We start from the raw sequence: 18,239 nt of genomic DNA, 5'->3' as shown, positions 1-18,239 counted from the left end.
CTTCTGAGAGCCCAGCAGCTGATCAGAGCACGTCTCCCCTGTCCTGCAGGGGGGCGTGGTCAGCAGAATCAGACCCGTAGACAGCAAACAGCACATAGAGCGAAATGAGGCATGGCTAAAATGCATGATCTGTTTGGTATTTTGAAAACAGAAACGTATAAATATTCCTTATATAGGTATGGTCCTACAATATATCATTTAAATATAGCATGATAGGTCCACTTTAAGGAGGAATTCCCCAACATTGTAATATTACCCAATTATTTATTGAGCATTGTGGCATGTTCCTGGAATCCACTTGAGTATTTATTTCACAAAAGAGAAATGTACCCTACAAACGGTATTACAGACTTAATGAAAAGACTGTACTACTCTACAAATCCCCCCCTAATTTGTGTTGAATTAGGTAATGTCCAACACCCATTTTACACTTAACACCTGTGTTTGACCTGTGCTCTGCAACGTTAAGTTTGAACCATCTTAACGCACAACCTGATGATCTCTGTTTCGAGCCATTTAAGACTCACACAATCGGCCTACGTGTGTTGGAGTCTTGGTTTAATAAAGGCATTATCATTGGAGGAGGAAATGCTCGAGTGGAGATAAGTATCTCATCATTGGCCACTAAATGTATTGTTTAATCTGAATGCATGCTCCAGTTTTCCTTAGCACCCACATGCAGCTCACCTCTCCTAACAGTGGAGTTTCTCCGTCTGAATCCGTGATCCAGGCCTTCTGCGCAGTCCCGCGGTCAAACGCCTCATACGGAGCACCCCCTACCCTCTTACTGGTAGCTACTGCGGGGTCCTGGGGGCACAGAAATGCACTCATAAGAATACAACACATATACAAATGATATTAAAAATAACTGTTCATAAAGCACAGGTGAGTCGCAAAGCTGCTTATCGTCTACCTTGCCAGTATTGTTTTGTGTAACAAATGTATAGTAGGGGTCCCCAGCAATTACAAATGCCGGATGCTAACTTGCATATGTTGGGTCATTTTTACAATCAGCAGAAGTTGTGTTGAATTGCATTAATTAGCATTATAGCCCGTAAATAAATTGGTTCAATAATGGCTTGATTTGGACAATTTTGGAGTTGTTTTGGGGGTTATTGAGGATGCTGAATCAATTTAGGGACATTTTCAGTTTCCAAAATGGCAGTTTAAACCAGTGGGTAGATTTTGATTTTGTTGTCCATTTTCAAGTTTATAGAATGCTGGATCGATTGGATTGGACTGATTTGGAGGGTATGTATTTAAAATAGTAAGCGTTAACTTCGACAGGTAAAAAGTTGAAGGACATTTCTTACCACAATGATCCAAACAATGCAGAACATGTACATTTGAATTGACAGACCAATACACTCTTAGTTCAAACCTGGATATTTGAGGTAACGAAGGCAAGTATACCAAATTAAAATATATCACGATAGCTAAATAATATGCTTTAAAAAGGGAGATGAAAACAATATAATAAAAACGCTGTGTGTTCAGAAACACATCATATTGTTGCAATGTTCTGGGGTTTATGTCAGAAACAATAAAAACATAAATTGAAAATGGTTTTTGAACTCTCCCTGTGAAAGCAGATCATTAATGGAGTCAGGGATTTGAGATGGAGTTTACTTTTAGACAGCGAGAAAAAAAAGTATCTGTCATGCTTCATTACAGCTGGAGTTTACCAATCTGACATCACATCAGCCACTATTCGACAATAATACAAGAATAATAATACCCAACAACAAAGACATTCAAGGTGTTGTTTTGTAGTTGTATAGGGATGTTTAAAGGTTACATTATCAATGTGTCTTCTTACCAGGATGAGGATGTATTTCTGTCCCTTCTCATGAAGGTAGTCGGCGAACTGAGGCAGCTCATTGAAATTAACTTTGTCGTAAGTGAAATCTTTCTTATCCTCCATGTAGTCGATGTCAGTGTACTGAACGTCCTGCATGGGTAGAAAGAAAAAGAATTGATGGGCGCTTCATTAACACGACATAAAATAACTATTTCATATGCATTTAATTAAAAAAATTAAAAAAGTGTCCTAGTCTTGGATACCTTGATGAGTTTACTTCAAATAGGTTGGATGTCATTAGATATTCAAAGCTTAATTGGAAATGCTAAGTTGATGGCATGGCTTCCATGTATTAAAATAACATTTGCATCTTGCATTGATTTAATGAATTAAAAATGACTCTTAATGCCATTTAAAGGTAGCCAGTCATGCCTCCACTCCCCTGCATAACTGGAACACATCCACTCAAAATTCAGCATCCTTAATGTGAATTCATAATACAGTATTATTTACCATTTCCTGCCTAACAAACACACTATTAAGCAAGCCACAGCTAAAAAAAGTTTTATTTCGATCTTGTCTGACCTGCCGTTGCTATATTTTAGAGACCTGATGTGCTAACTCGGATAATGTGCTACTAAACCTTGGGAGGACAATGGGAGTGTTAGCACATCCTTTTTTTTTTACTGTGCATGGGACTTATGCTTGCTCCCTGTCAGTCTGTTGTCTGCCAAAATCTACTTCACATCGATAGAGCAGATGGTCGGGAAGGCACTGCCAGATCCTTCCTCTAATGGTAATCAGCTCCAGACATATTAGGGAGAATGTGATAATGCCCTCTGTGGTCTATCTAATGGTTATCAAATATGTCCCTGAGTACAGCAGGAGAGGAAGCAGCTGCATCTTAATGTCTTCGGTTATGAAAGAGAGATAAGAGATTATCCGAGTGAAATATTGAGATAGGTTAGTAATGTGTTTGCGTTTAATCTTTGAATAAGACAAGGGTTCAAAACGCGTCCTTGATTGGCGCAGTCTTTGCTGACTTGTGATACAGTTGAAGTGTTTTATGGGGACGTATAAAGATTCAGATTGGGAGTTTACCTTAGTTATTAAGGAAGGGAAAGTACATCAAACAGCGGCGCTCTGTGTAGATGGGACTTCTTACAGTTATTCCCAGGCGAAGATAAGCAGCACAGGCTCCTTCCCAAGAAAATGTCAACCAGAACTGGTATTTATCAAGAGTCTCAGAAGGGAAGAAGTGTTGGGAGTAGTTTGAGCATTCAGATCACGATGAATGGGATAATAAAAGGATCTTGCTCAATTGATCTTTGATCAGCGCTAACATTCAGTGATGCTTGAAAAATAGTTGTCCTGGGATTGAACCTATAGAGCCCAGTAGACTCTCCAGTATTTGACAGAAAGCTGGATTACCCCGTCTAGGCTAAAGGCCATCGCTATCACTCTGACTGTCTCACAAAGTCCTGCTTCCGCCTTCACATCACGTCTCCACAGATAGTGTAGTGGTTAGGGCTCTTGCCTCTGGAACCACACAGAAGTGCATGAGTGGTTCAACTTTAACAAGGGGTGCGCAAGGTGAATTATCGATTTCCTTCACTTTCCCCAAACCAAAGGTAGGAGCTGAATAAACCCTCTGCTGAAGGTATTATGCATTTTCACAGCTTGACTTCAGACAGTTGGTGATTGAAATGCATATTTTGTTTTAAAGAAAATAAGCCTGGAAAATATCTCCCAACATTTGACATCTGAGGTTAAATTGAAAGACCTGCCTCTGTTTTGTCCCTAATTTGCATTCCTTGATCTGCAAACTAAATCAATAATGTGTTTTCATTCCCAATACTGTTGTTGATTCATAATGAGCTCATGCTTCTGATACTTTGGGTGGATTTTGTCACTGTTTCTCAGCAACCGATTGCCTATTTCTCTTTGTTACAACAAAAAGATCGTGTGAATGGACCGGAGAACTTGATGCCCGACCTTTCATCCTGTCTGATAGGCTTTTATTGTTCATTTTCATTTGTGACAATAAACACTGTGCAAACAAAATGTCACAGGAATGTAATTGCATACCATTTTCCGCACAGAGCTGAGATATAGATTGTGAAAGTGGAGTAGGGGTTTATTAAAGTAGGGCACCATCAATTAACATCAAATTCCTTTTGCCATAAGGTGTCGCCTCAATATGGCTATGTACATGTGCTTGGCAAAAAGCGGTTTCATGACGAAATGGCCACCACGCCAAGGCATTGTCATTTTATAGAAACTTAAGATTTTTAAACATTTGAATCCTTAAGGCCTCAAAACTGTCCTGAATTTGAAGTTGATAGGTCTAAATCTGTAGAAAGAGTTTGTTGAAGTATGACTCCTGCAAAAATAATAAAGGTAGGGTGTTTGAAATTGGTTGTCAATTTATATTCTTTAAGTCCAACTATATTTTCAGCCATCCCTCAACATGTGCATACTTTAATGAGTTTTCAGTCATGGCAAGAACCTCAAATATGCATTCAAATGCTTAAAAATATTTATAAGAATAATACAAATCCTACCAGTTTTAATAGTTCCTCCACTCCCTAATTACAAAACCACAGATTGCAGAAGCAGCAATAGACATACAGATTGTCCTATATATGTGTAGACGGCCTAAAAAAGAAGGAAAAGCAAACTTTCAGGATCTTACATATGGGATGCCCGCAGCACGATTCCTCTCCACTGTATCTTTGACCTCTTTCAGGCTGCCGTAGTTCCATCGAGAAAGCTGGAAACCCAGGGACCAGTAGGGAGGAATGACCGGCCTGCCAATGAGCTGAAACAACAGCGGACATATTGTTATTGCAATTACTGTGCCAGGGCTACTCCCAAACCACTTTTGCTCAACAGAAAACCTTATATATATATATATCTTCTTATGTAATAAATTGTGCCTCACCTCGAGAAACTCCTGCACCACTTGTTCTGGCGTGTCTCCAAAGAGGATGTAGAAGTCAAGGACTCCTCCGATCGTCCTGAAGGTCACAGCAGGAGCTGGTTGCAAAGTCACCTCTGAAAAAAAGATGGACAAGCATGATAAAATGCCCTTTCAAACTATTTTGAACCGGCAGTGACTGAGGGATAGCTATTGTTGTGCAGACATGAAACAAGAAGATGTGTATCAGTCAAGACAATCCACGAGAGGCAAAAGCAACACAACGCTTTTTACATCAAGAGGCTATAGACATGAGCAAGAGGAACATGTCAGCAGGCATTCCCATTGCTTTCAGTCATCTCCTTCATGGAATAAAAGAGCCATGCAATATTCTCTTTGATTTGTCAGCACAATCTTTTGATTGAGGCAACAGTAGATCCATTTGGGTTATGAGGATGAAGCATAATATGTGCCCTTGAACCATTTTGAAAAGTGTTTGTGAAATAAATGATTATTATTCGTATTCTCTTTACACACTGCTGCCTTTACAAAACATAGTTGTCTCTTTTGCTACCCTGAGAACAGTGTGATGTTTTCATCTCGTTTGTAGCATGAATTTGTGTGCATTTTGTGTTTATCTTCACCCATAGCATTGCTGTTCATGAGAAAGACCCCAAATGACTTTCCGCTCTCGTCTTCCAGACAGAGGAAGAAGGGATAGTGTCCGTAGAGGTTGTGTGTTCCCTGAGGGGAAGGCAGAGAGAATGAGGGATGAGGGAGAGGTGTGAGGCACAGGGGAGATGTATCGAAGCTGAGGTGGCATGTTGGGACATTACTGCCTCATCAGCTTACAATGCATTCAATTAGAAGCCCTTTGGGAAAGAGAGTACACATGTTGGGAGCATGCACACATGAAACTTCAACACATGCACACACACTCACATACAGACACACAGAAGAGGATTAGGGACACAAAAAGGAACAATTCAGACTCAGCATTCTGGCTTTTTCCCAGACACAAATTGAAATTCTGTGAATAAAGTCGGAATTCGAAGGAAAACAAATATCTCACTGCTTTTCTGAATATCTAAAAAAAACATCACTTGGTCGGATCTCCAAATAAACCTCACATGCAGCCCTAATCTTCTTCCATACATGCACATACACACAAATCCTAGGTAAGCTTGTCAACTGTTAGCCTCCCAGTAAACAATAAGGCCGGTGTAGCAGTAATATAAAAAAATAACACACACACACACACACACACACACACACACACACACACACACACACACACACACACACACACACACACACACACACACACACACACACACACACACACACACACACACACACACACACACACACACACACACACACACACACACACACACACACAGTTGTTGGCCACTCTCACTGCCAAACCCCAGTTTTGCCACTTGGCACAAAAGCACACCTTCGCATTCACACAATTGACCCCCAATGATTTCAGCCTCCTAGGGTGAAAATTGGCCGGCAAAATGTGCGAAATGTTGTTATCGACATAGAAGGCTCTGTTATTTTGAACCTTTTCTAAGCTACTGGTATAAAATATACATGATATAATAAGGTGTGTGTGTGTGTGCACTCCTCACCCCATTAGGGAAAGCGTCTCTGGTGAAGATGGGCCAGGTTTTCCAGTTTGTGTCATGGCGAAACTGTTTATGCACATGCTCTCCCAGGCCATAGATATTATGGGATGGAAGTTTAGCAGAGATCTGTAAGTACTGATCCGCAAACACCAGTGGAGCCATTGTAGTGTCAAACCTGAAAGAAAAGAACAGGAGACAACGGGTCACCACTGGGAAGTGAGAAGATGTGGCAAAAAGAGACGGAGAGAGCAGGTGAGAAAGAAAATGTGAGGGACGAAATAAGAAAGAAAGTGAGATACAGTGAGAAGAGGGATTGGGAACTAGACATGTGGAGGAGTTGAGTTGTAGAAAGAAAAAAGTAAGGCGAGGACAGAACATCCCATCAAACTCTAATTAGCCCTCTGGGTAGCTTTCTCCTGCCTTCAAAACAAGACATACACTAGATACAATAGCAATACAGAGCTTTCTCTCTACAGCTGCTATAACAAGGTAGAGACAAAATAAACAAGTAAAGTTTGTAAATGCAGTCAAAATACCCTTCAAAAGAATAGTCATGACAACACGGAAAACATCCAAATAGACCAACATAAAAAAAGTAATGATGATAGTTTTTGAGTTGAAAAGGGAATGATGCCAATTTTCAAATGTTTACACATTTACTCCGTTGTTTACTTCCGTAAAATAATGACATCACTATATAACACTCGCGCTTCTATTGGCTAGCACTCATTTTAAGTGATAGGCTAAGGGGTGGGACATCTCTAAGCAGTTGACCAATCACAACAGAGAAGGCCAGCTAACCAATCAGAGCAGACTGGGCTCTGGTTTCAGGCAGTATGAGAACAATAAAGACCTTTTTCAACATTAAAGTCCCAGGAGAAACACAAAATAAATATATGAGTATGTAAGTATGAAAAGATAATACTGCAAACTATGTTCATAGTACATTTTATTCCGAAGTTAAAACACAATAAGTGCCCTAGTGTTAAAAAATACAAAACGAGCAGAGCTGTAGAATATTTGATTCAAAGTCTTGATTCTCTCTTACGGTCTCTCGACACTCACCTTATAGAATTGATTAAATAAATGATTAGATTAACATTGATTCTTCGTTTTTCATTTGTTGCAATAATGTCAGAAATCCCCTGCAGTCGTTTACGAGCCACATCTTATTGTCATGCATTATTTCCCCCATCATAATGTAACACCTTGCCATGTTATATGTTTGTTTCACACACTAGAAATTATGTTCATATCCCACAAATGTGTTCAGCCCTGTGTGACATCGCAGTGATCAATTACCCCTCAGAGCTGTGTACACACACTTCAAACGGCATTAAACCATTGTTGTTGTTGATGCTGTATACAACATGTCACTTTATGGAAAAATGGGGCTTGTAACTGAAACACATTTCATTTGCCAGGATGTGATGCAGAGGTTATTACCTTTATACACTATCGGTGTTTATCACAGTTGCTGATTGTATTTATGGCTTATTACAAAATTCCCTCAAATGACATATATATATCTTTAATCTAGATAACATAAAATACATTTATGAAGGCGGAAGTCAAATCTTCTCTTTTAACCCTCCTGTTGTCTTCAGGTCAAATCTGACCGATTTACTACTTTCATCAATCATAACTTTTTTGTTTTACATTCGATTGCATTAAGGCTTTATGATATCCTTCACAGTAGACTTTTGAACATATACAATTAGTGATCACCACTTTCATTGAATTTTGGATGATTTAGTCAACTTTGTAACACCCATGTTGTTCCCGGTCAAAAATGACCGCCATAAAGAAAAGGAATTAGTAACCATCCTGATCAGATAAAACACACACACAAACACCCACACGCACCCACACACACATACTCTAGATGTGTTTCCCCCCCTTATGTGCCCAATCCCCCCATGTGAATCACACCTGGCACACACAAACACACACAAACACACACAGAACAATTTGACACATGTCCCGCTCTTATGTGCCCATCCCCCCACATGGATCACACCTGGCACACGCAATACATGTTCAGTGTCTGTTCTTTGTATATTTACTGCAGTTTTTCATGTATACCAGTAGTCTGATACAATATTTACAGTTTGAAATGGTGTTAAATGAAATTTGGTGATGATTAATGGTTTTTGTGTTAATGTAATAGCAGTTAAAACAGGACCGGTCAAATTTGACTGCGAACACCAAAGTAAGGGGGGGGAAACTAAGACAATAGGAGGGTTACATGTTTTAATTGAGAGTTACACTTTGTTCTGATATGATCCAACATTTAGGGGTGACAATACTCTTCCCATCTATTTTCATGATGTTTTTAGAGGTAAATATCTGGGGTTTTAACAATAAAATAATATGTTTCCTTTGTAAAATGTTGTTAAATCTCGAACGTTAGCTCGCCTCACTTACTGAGGAATAAAGCAGCATTATCTTTCTCAACACTGCACATGACCTTCAACCAGAGGCACTGAGATTGCATTGAAGATTATCCGCTATTAAATAGTTAATTACTCTAACGTCCTGTGTTTACAGCGCCATACGTTGTGTGAATCATTACACATCTGTTTATTTTCTTGTGCATTCAGGGGATAGGTCAGACAAAGGGAATGTCTTTTTTTTAAGGATTTTACTTCATTTAAAACATTTTTAAAAACCTGTAAGTCTGAATTGTGTTAACTTATGCATGCCCACTTTGATGTAAGTGTGCTCTTTCCGCATTAGCTGTTCTTATCGTTACTGAGCAATATTGCATAAACCTGTTAATGTTTTTATAACTGTTCGATAATGACCTGAGCATGGCCTCTAAAAATGTTACAAAGTAGAATATTAACAAGGTTTATAAACATACTTTTGATGCCAGACATCATTATATTTGAGTTTATTAGGATATCATATTTGCAGATACCAAGTTTCACTGATACATGGTGTGAGTGTGTGTACACAGAGTTATGATACTCATAAGTATTCTGCTCTTTGAACCGTCTGACGAGAGTGTGGGCATTTTTTTTTCTTCTAATAACAACTACTTGTGAGGAGACGCATTGACTGAGCTCTCACTGTCATCTTTAACATCTTTTAAATATATTTTCTATGCATATCCAGAGTTTGAAGATGTTAACATAATATGCTAATTTTCAGGTTCAAACGTGTATTTTGTGCTTCTAGTGTGTAGGAGAGAACCTTCCTCTGGATGTAACTTTGGGATTTTAGCTTTTGCAGACCATTTACATGCACACAAACCTACACACTACAAGAAAGGGAAAACCCACAAAGCATAATAGGGCCTCTGTAATAGTAACTGCATATGGCTTGCTACACTGATGTGTCTACCTTCCTCTCTTTCTCTAGGTGCAAACTGTATAAACCTTACAAAAAGTATATATATATTATATTATGACTTATCAAAAGTCAAAAAAACACGTACGTGCTCTGAATGCACATAATGACATTATGTTGAATGCTGTCTAATATATCATATTCCAATTACTAGTATATAGACTCTCCTTGCACTATTTCTATTCTATTTTATTTGTATTACTTGCACTATTTTAACTATTGTATCTGTTTTATTGTGTTGCACCATCGGAGGAGCCTGTGACCTAAGATTTTCATTGACACATACACTGTAGCTATGTACGAATGACAATAAAAGCCTTGAATCTTGAATTGACAAACAATGTGATATTGTGGTTTTCTGTCCCTGTCCAACACAAATGCACAATAAAACACACACTCATTGTAAGCACTCACAGGACTTTTTTGGTCTCCTTCCTGTGCACAACAAGGCCAAAGGGTGCGGTCGTCATCGACAGGGTGTTGCTGATGGGGCTGGAGGGGTCGCTGTTGAGGCTGCTGATGTGCTCATGAGGGACTTCAAACCTCTGCTTGTGGGCATCAGAGATCTGAGCAGAGAGAGGAGAGACACACGCGTACAGGCAAAGTGAGCGTGGCCTCGTACATCACGGTCATGTTCCTTCTTTGCTGCGTACATCACTGTTTGTGTCCTCTTTTAGTTCCTCAGCAGTCGTGTTAAACGTGCTTTGATAAAAATACTTTTGAACTTGATTTGACTGGACTAGATTTATCTGACAACTTCCTCTGTTGTTGTCTGAATGTGTACGAGTGTGTGGATGTAAGTGAATGTTAATTTGGGTGCGAGAAAGAAGGTGTGTAACGTAGATGGTGTTTGTCAGTGCGTACCTTAAAATGGAGTCGGTTGTTTGTCTGCATCTCTGCGTGGAAAGACAGCTCTGCTATATCAGCCCCAAACAAAGAAGGAGAGGCCATTCTCTTCAGACGGGCATTCATTACTGCAAAATAAGAATCAAAAAGGAGGGTAAAAGCTTTAATGAATTTTCACGATATATCACCTTTAACTTCTCAATCACCAGCATAATCTTTTTTATTTTCAAAGAGTCAATAAAAACGACTTTAGTAAGTATTGTAGCTTGAAGCATTGTGATATTTTCCTTATTTTGGGGGTTTAAATCCTGGTTTTGGCGTTTTAGGGAAGTGATATTATTCACTTTTGATGAATAAGCTTGGAAAATAAATAAATGTTTTCGTTTTGTTCAACCACATTAAATATGTCAGGAAATACCCCACTGGTGGATATCTGAAGCTTCTACGTGTCATAAAAACTGTGATTGCTAACAAGTGGCTATATATTAAACGTCATCACGCCGAACATTAGCCGCCATTATCTTAGCGGTGCAGACATGCAACTGTCATGTAGCTCATTTTAACCATTAGGTAAGGTATTTAATTGTAGTGATTGCATTCATTTGTGATATTATTCTAGGGAACAAAACGTGAAAGTATCATAAATGTAATTTTTTCATCATTCCAAAATCCAATAGAGAAATCCCATAGTTAGTCGACGGAGCCCTTGCTATGCTAACTTCTGGATCAGCCTGTAAAGATATATCATCACTCCACCACTCTATTAATATGTTTATATTTGGTTAGAATACAAACACCTCAGAGGTAAAACCCAGGAGAAATGGTGGTTTTATTGCGGGTTATAACCTGCTCGATGACTGCCGAAATCCTCTTCAACTATTCATTTAATAATGGAGTACCCATGTTCGAAATAGTCTATTTCCTATTAAAGATGAAAAGTGAGTGGTGTGTGAAACGATCACAATGTGCTCCACTGATATCTAGAAGCTCTAGAGAGTAAATGTTGGATGAGCTGTGCACCCCGCTGCATTAGTTACCCAGACAACCTAAGTGCATTGAAATAAAAAATTACAACATTTAATCGTAACATGACAAATACTTATTCATTACAATGATAAGTGAACTGCAACAATAAAGCAAACTGCATCAGTTTGAGCACTACACATACGATTCATCACTGGGATGGGAATGCTTTGGAACGCAGATGTATTCCCAGGTTATTTATTTACCCGAATGTTCAACTTGTGCAATACGCTTACAGAGTCCACAGCTGCCTCGGAGGTAAATGTGGGTAATTTGCATAGTGGCCTTGAGCAATACCAAAGCAAAATGCATGTAAAAGTGTCTGAAGAGAGTTTAACTAATATAGGGAGGGCTTTCATTTGTCTGTGATGGTTAAAGTCCCTGTTGAGTCAAATTAAGGCTATAACAGAGAGGGCAAGATAAATTATGCTTAACTATTTCAATGTCGCTATTTACATACAAACATTGTACGTGTATTGTTCTTATGCTATTCAAACAATGTGCTTGAATATAGTGCAATTTAGAGTTGATGTGAAGGTCCAATTTTGCTTGCTCTTACATAATAACTGAGATCACATAAGGCAGTGAAATCAAGCAGAAAATAGAAAAACCTGCATGCTGCAAAGTCAATCATGTTTTCTGATATGCCATCCGTGTTATATTTCACAGAGAAGCATGCCTTAGGCAGAGTGAGTTAATTTTTTTTTTTTTAAAACACGGACAGACGGACAGATTGAAAGAATGTGGATCGGTTGGAATTAGAAAATAAGCTGTATGAAAAAAACGAAATATTTCCATCACTCAAAGAGCGTGTGAGTGGTAGACGAGGGTAGAAAGAGTGGAAATAAAACGTTACCGTGAGGATTGGGCTGCTCCATGGATTCCACTGTGTATCCATGGTTGGTTGAGAAGAAACACCAGGGGACGTTCCTCTCGTCCAGGGGGCCCCAGCAACATCCTCGCTCCTCACAACGCAGCTGTTCCAGCAGGGAGGTTGATGTTGTTATCATTATCATCACCAGCATGGCCTTTATTATTGTCATTACTGCTACTATAAACATCGTTGTCATCATCATCATCATCACCGCTGTTTCTAATAATCATTAAAACCAGGGTAGCAAAAAGCATCAACAGGCAGCTATTTAAATTGTGAATAATAATTTAGTTGTAATATAAATGTTTATTATGGAATCTCCTATCTGTAGAGTGATGCAGTTGTTTCTATTAAAGTGGACCTATCATGCTATATTTGAATAATATAGTGTAGGACCATACCTATATAAGGCATATTCATACTTTTTTTTTTTCAAAATACCAAACAGATCATGCATTTTAGCCATGCCTCATTTTGCTCAATTTGAAATTTTTTGGATTTGCAAGGGCAGATTCAGTGAGAACAGCACCATCTACTGGCCTGGCATATGTACTACAGCGTCTCCAGCGCTTTCGAACGGCAATGGCCGTGGCTGTCTCCTCCTGATTGGTGGAGTTGGCCCAATAGCCGTAGCGCCACCGTCCTGACGTCAGGACAGTGTTCAAATCTGGATCAGTTTTTATCAGATCCGTTGCAGCCCCTTTTTTAGAGATTTGGGTATGGAGGAAAATAGAGAGGGTTGTGTTTTCTGACACTTGGTGAGTTCCCTGGAACACCGGGGACACATATTCATGTATAAAAGACGTACAAAAGTGCATTTTGCATGATAGGTCCCCTTTAAACAATGTTTTGTTTTCACCTGAAAGTGGGCATGCCCTCATTTCGCCAGGTAGTGACGTAGCATTGCTCTTATATAAAACCACACAAAATCTTGGTCACATGACTCTATGTCACCGCCAAAAAGATAAAGGCTACTAATGTTCGATTGAAGATCTTTAGTAGTCTGGTTTAGTCACTTTTTAGCAACCACTGTTTTAAAACATGTAAAAGCTTCATACATTTACTGGTGGGGTATATTTAAGCAATAGCTCACGACAAGCCGTGGTATATGGCCATTATATCACAGTTAAGGGGCGTGGTTCGACATCCCCCTTAACTTGGAGAGAGCTTTCGCACCTGTGGCCACTAACGGTCATCATTTCTCTGCTTTGTTTCAAGACCCGCATCAGAAAGCTTTTGAATGGTGGTACTTCTCCAGTTGGTCTACCTGCTCTTCACGTAGCTCTGCATGTCGTCGTTTAGGTGCTTTTCTTTTCTGGAGATAGGCACTGCTCAATCCACTCCTCCATAGTAAGGCCTCCCCGGAGGTCGAAGTTAAGTAAGGGATAATGTGCAGCGAGGCGGTCATTATGGGTAAAAGAACACCCGACAGGCGATCAAAAATAGTCCGTTGTTATTGTTTGAACTACGTAGCAACGGCAGGAACTGCTTCGATAGCGTTTTTGCGGAGCTTTTTGATTACAGATTTGAAAACATCGTTGCTTGCTTTAAATGTAGCACAATTCATGATGTCAAACCTTGGAAAGTATCTAGATATCCCTGCCCTAATGCCAAAGGAACTGCACACTGAATATGTTTTGCCGTTTGATGTCTATGTCTGGACCGTTGTGTAAAAAGGAGGGTTTCTGCCCCGTTACTTCTCTGCTGTTTTCTTGTCCCAGTTTGAAAAGCCAAACTGTATACAGTTAAATCGACCGAACTTCTTTCTGCAGATGTGAGCGTCCTTAACAACGGTCAATAAGTCCTTGCTGCACATTATCCCTTACATGTTTCCATCTTAAGCTTTGTTAGTTAGTTAGTTTCGTAACGGACGTAATGTAACAGTTGTAACGGTTGTAGCTTTTCTCAGACGCGGAGGGATACTGACTTGTTGTGAAAAGTAACTACAATTCTACCTGTGATATACGCTCATTATATCACGGCTAAGAACCAATCAGATTGCTTGATTTGACTTGTCCGTTTTATAAATTGACTTATTTTATGTCCAATAACAAAACCTGAAATTCTCATTAGCTTGTGTTAACCTCAGATCTTATTTCAGGCATTGATCCAAAAACACATACAAAAAACAGCCTTTGAGACGAGAGATGCTAATGCTAACTTATTTCCTGGAATAGGACTCATTCCTGCACCACTTTAATCTGTTTACAGGTCCTGCAAAAACCTCGATAAACATTACTTTGAAAAAATAGTGACTCATACCTTGGAGGCTCCAGCGTCAGGGAAGCAGTCTACTCTCTCAGCCAGAGGAATGTTAGGACACTGAGGAACGAATACTTCAGTAGATTCTGCCAACAGAGGAAATGTTTACTTAAAACAGAAAATTAGAGTGAATGCCCAATCTTACCATAATACACTAGTGAGTAGATTGTATACTAATTTAAGATTTATACTTATGTAGTTATATTCAATTTTTCAATGATGGTTACCTGACCATAAAAAAGGTGAATATAAATGTAAAAAATATGCTAAAGGTCCCTGACAAATAATGTTGTTTTGCCAATAAGGGCAGTCAGACATATAATGCTAATTTTCAGGTTCATATTTGTATGTTGTGCCTCTACTTTGTCGAAAAGTTCTTTATTTTTCTCATACTGCCTGTGCTGCAGCAAATCTTTTCACCCTCTGTCTCAAACCAGAGCCCAGTCTGCTCTTATTGGTTATTTGCACACCATTTACATGCACAAAACCCTGTCTAACACTCTACAGAAAACGTTAAACCCCAAAAAGCCTAAGAGGGCCTCTTTAGCAATTTCTGAAAAATTGGCCAAGCTTAGTGAAGGTTTACTTCCAACTTTTTTCTTTGGTTGTGTTTAAGTTGTGTCCTTTACGTATTTGTTTGCGTGTTCACTTACCATCTTTAACGACTCCACCTTCTCCGGTGACGAACAGAACTATGAGAGCGATGGCTACCACCAACATCAGTGAAAACATGACCATTAATGTCACCTCCAATCCAGAGAAGTGCCTTTTCCCCATCTGACACACATAAACACACACATACAGGGAGAGTGATTACAAAGGCCAACATCATTAACACCCAATAATGACTCCCAGTTTACTTAAGGCAAGGTCTCAAAGGTCTCAGAAAACGTCCCTGCTTAATTAGACCCATTGGCTAGATACACATGCATACACACATGCACCAAACTATAGTAAACAGAGATATTTTTCTTGCATTGACCTTGGACTCAGAGAAGTATTTCTGCAGTAAAAAAACAAGAAAAATAACAGGACTTTTCACAAAGAGAAACAGAGTGTCGTACAGAACTACCAGGCCAGGCCAGTCTTTGCAAAGGCACCACTCATATCACTCAAGCAATTAGGCTCTGCTCCAATGTACTCTTGGAGACAAAAACAAGGTGAATGTCTTCATGTGTGTGTCTATTTGGGTGAAGGAGAGGCTTATAGCCATCCTGGTAAATGTGCTGTGAAGAGCAGGCGAGGGCAAAGAGAGATGGAGAGTCAAACGTGTGCATGCCCCCCTGCACACCATAAAGAAGCAGAATCACCTGCAAATGTAACACTGAGCAAACACATTCACAAACCTTTTTGGCCTCTCTCTTTCTCCATTAGAGTACACTGGGCGCCTAAAAATAGCTTCCACCCATAACGGCATATCGTTTTACTTCTCCAGACACACAGAGATTCTGATATGGGCACTTGCACACACACTTTAAGAACACACAGGCCCTTTTTCGGCTGAACTGTTGACGTTCCCAGCAGTGCAGGTGATTTAAAATGATCTGATAGTTCATTTGAACTTTAGCTTAACGCATTTAGATACATAGAGACATATCTCTCTAAAAGTTAATGTCAGCCCAAGAGGAGGTTTGTCGCCTGTAATTATATTCAACACCGGCATAAGGAGACGTGGATCAGTGCAGGGGACTTCTGAATAAAGAAATCTGTCTACGCAGCAGTATTCAAAGCCCTTCTTTAGACATCTGTTCCTCAGGGCTACACTGCAATTAACAGTGGGTTATTTACTCTGGTAACAAAGCACTATACTTAACCAACATTATCATTAACAAACTTGGTCACAATCCGTCAACAGTTATGCAGAGAGAGCTGCATAATACAGACATCTCTGCAAGCTGAAGGAAAGTCTAGGTCCAGGCTCTTTGTCTGAATACAATAGATGTTATCTTTTCATAACAGTGATGCGTTAACTTTAAAGCTATTACAACAGAATCCCATCAGCATCACAATCATCGTCTAACGTTAACAAATCCTAAAACTCGAATTGGTTTTATTCTAATTTCAACAGGTAGATTGTTTGCAGCTGCAGTCTTACCTTGGCTCTCACCAATGATCAGGGCAAAGTGCTTCTGAGTTCAAGTGGGATAGCACCTTTTGTACCACAGTAAGTATTGCTGGGCTCACTACTCCTTCAGTGTGTGTGTGTGTGTGTGTGTGTGTGTGTGTGTGTGTGTGTGTGTGTGTGTGTGTGTGTGTGTGTGTGTGTGTGTGTGTGTGTGTGTGTGTGTGTGTGTGTGTGTGTGCGTGTGTGAGCGTGTTTTACAGTCTGATCATGCACACCCTAAAGCCATAAAATGTCAGATAACACTGTAGAGTGAAACAAAAAAAAAAACAGAATCCTAAAATCCCCATATCAGCTTGTTACAATCTGGCTATCATGTTTGATGAGTGTATAAGTGAGCGTGTGTGTGGGCAGGAGATTATTATTCACCGAAAGATTAGAGTACATTTATTATATTAATATCATTTTTGTATGTAACCTGTGACTCAGCTAAAGTTATCTTCACCCCGAAGTTAACATATCACTCATTCACACACACACACACACACACACACACACACACACACACACACACACACACACACACACACACACACACACACACACACACACACACACACGGCAGTATTTATGTCAGTGTTTGCAGTAGAAACAAGCTTTAGAAACATTAGAATTAAAAACATTATAATACCTTTACAATATTATGTATAATATATTGCCATTCAATCCTATGTGAGCCTGGCCATTATGTTGTATGTATGATACTGGTTTCCCCATGTCTGTATAGTAATATGAGGCAGGCATCAGGCATGGTAACCTTACATGTTCATCAAATGGGCTTCTTATGCTAAATGATGTTGAGAGGCATTCTGGACAGATGTTGCAAACGTGTAAATGCCTTCATCTCCCCAATATGGACACATAATTACTCCTTCCAACTTTCAGTAAGCAGTTTATGGGAATATACATTTACCGTCTGATTTTATGAATACATCCAATGTCTATTTGCTCTAACATTGACATACTAAGTTAGTGATTGTTCTTTCCCATTAAAGTAACAAGAAAAAACTGGCTGCAGCAAACTGAACATCAGATCAAACACAAGGAGTATCAGACTTCCTTAGCATTTCTCTGATTCCCAATCAGTTCAACCACTGACTGATCTCTATGGGTGAAGGAGCGGCGCGAGTAAGAGGTGGTTAAACCTTTGTCCCACTTGTTCATAAATTCTCATTCATGAGTTTTTATTATGGACAGGTGTTAGCTTACGCTACTTAACTGCAAAGTGCATAGGTTATTCTTCTTCTGGCATTTTTACACCATCTTTGTCTTGTAACAATGCCTCCCAGGTTTTCTGGGGTGAAGACAGATGATTGCACCCTCTGCTGTGACATTAACCCAATGCCACAATCATCATTATGTAGCAAGCCAGCAGAAAAGATTAACAATGCTTGTGTCCTCTC

The 18,239-nt window shown here is 39.4% G+C and overlaps 1 protein-coding gene across 2 annotated transcripts in view; it reads right to left on the bottom strand.

Annotated features, from left to right (window-relative positions):
- The window catches only part of si (sucrase-isomaltase (alpha-glucosidase)), a 90,640-nt gene that overhangs the window by 64,825 nt on the left and 7,576 nt on the right, over window positions 1–18,239 (bottom strand). Inside the window, exons 1-12 of one of the 2 annotated variants that reach the window (XM_034114562.1) lie at window positions 16,810–16,917; window positions 15,368–15,491; window positions 14,715–14,800; window positions 12,435–12,555; window positions 10,574–10,683; window positions 10,124–10,275; window positions 6,359–6,530; window positions 5,366–5,465; window positions 4,746–4,858; window positions 4,497–4,622; window positions 1,820–1,951; window positions 688–807 (exon numbers count right to left, since the gene is read on the bottom strand). In XM_034114562.1, coding sequence (XP_033970453.1) covers window positions 688–807; window positions 1,820–1,951; window positions 4,497–4,622; window positions 4,746–4,858; window positions 5,366–5,465; window positions 6,359–6,530; window positions 10,124–10,275; window positions 10,574–10,683; window positions 12,435–12,555; window positions 14,715–14,800; window positions 15,368–15,491 — 1,356 coding nt within the window. In that variant the 5' untranslated portion in view covers window positions 16,810–16,917. Of the gene's footprint in view, window positions 1–687; window positions 808–1,819; window positions 1,952–4,496; window positions 4,623–4,745; window positions 4,859–5,365; window positions 5,466–6,358; window positions 6,531–10,123; window positions 10,276–10,573; window positions 10,684–12,434; window positions 12,556–14,714; window positions 14,801–15,367; window positions 15,492–16,809; window positions 16,918–18,239 lie in introns of those variants that run through there. The other variant, XM_034114563.1, reaches the window with a different exon arrangement.

The sequence above is a fragment of the Trematomus bernacchii genome, unplaced genomic scaffold (assembly GCF_902827165.1).
Source record: "Trematomus bernacchii unplaced genomic scaffold, fTreBer1.1, whole genome shotgun sequence".
Lineage (NCBI taxonomy): Eukaryota > Metazoa > Chordata > Actinopteri > Perciformes > Nototheniidae > Trematomus > Trematomus bernacchii.
Note: the sequence above shows the minus strand (reverse complement) of the source record. Positions and strands in the feature narration are given on the sequence as shown.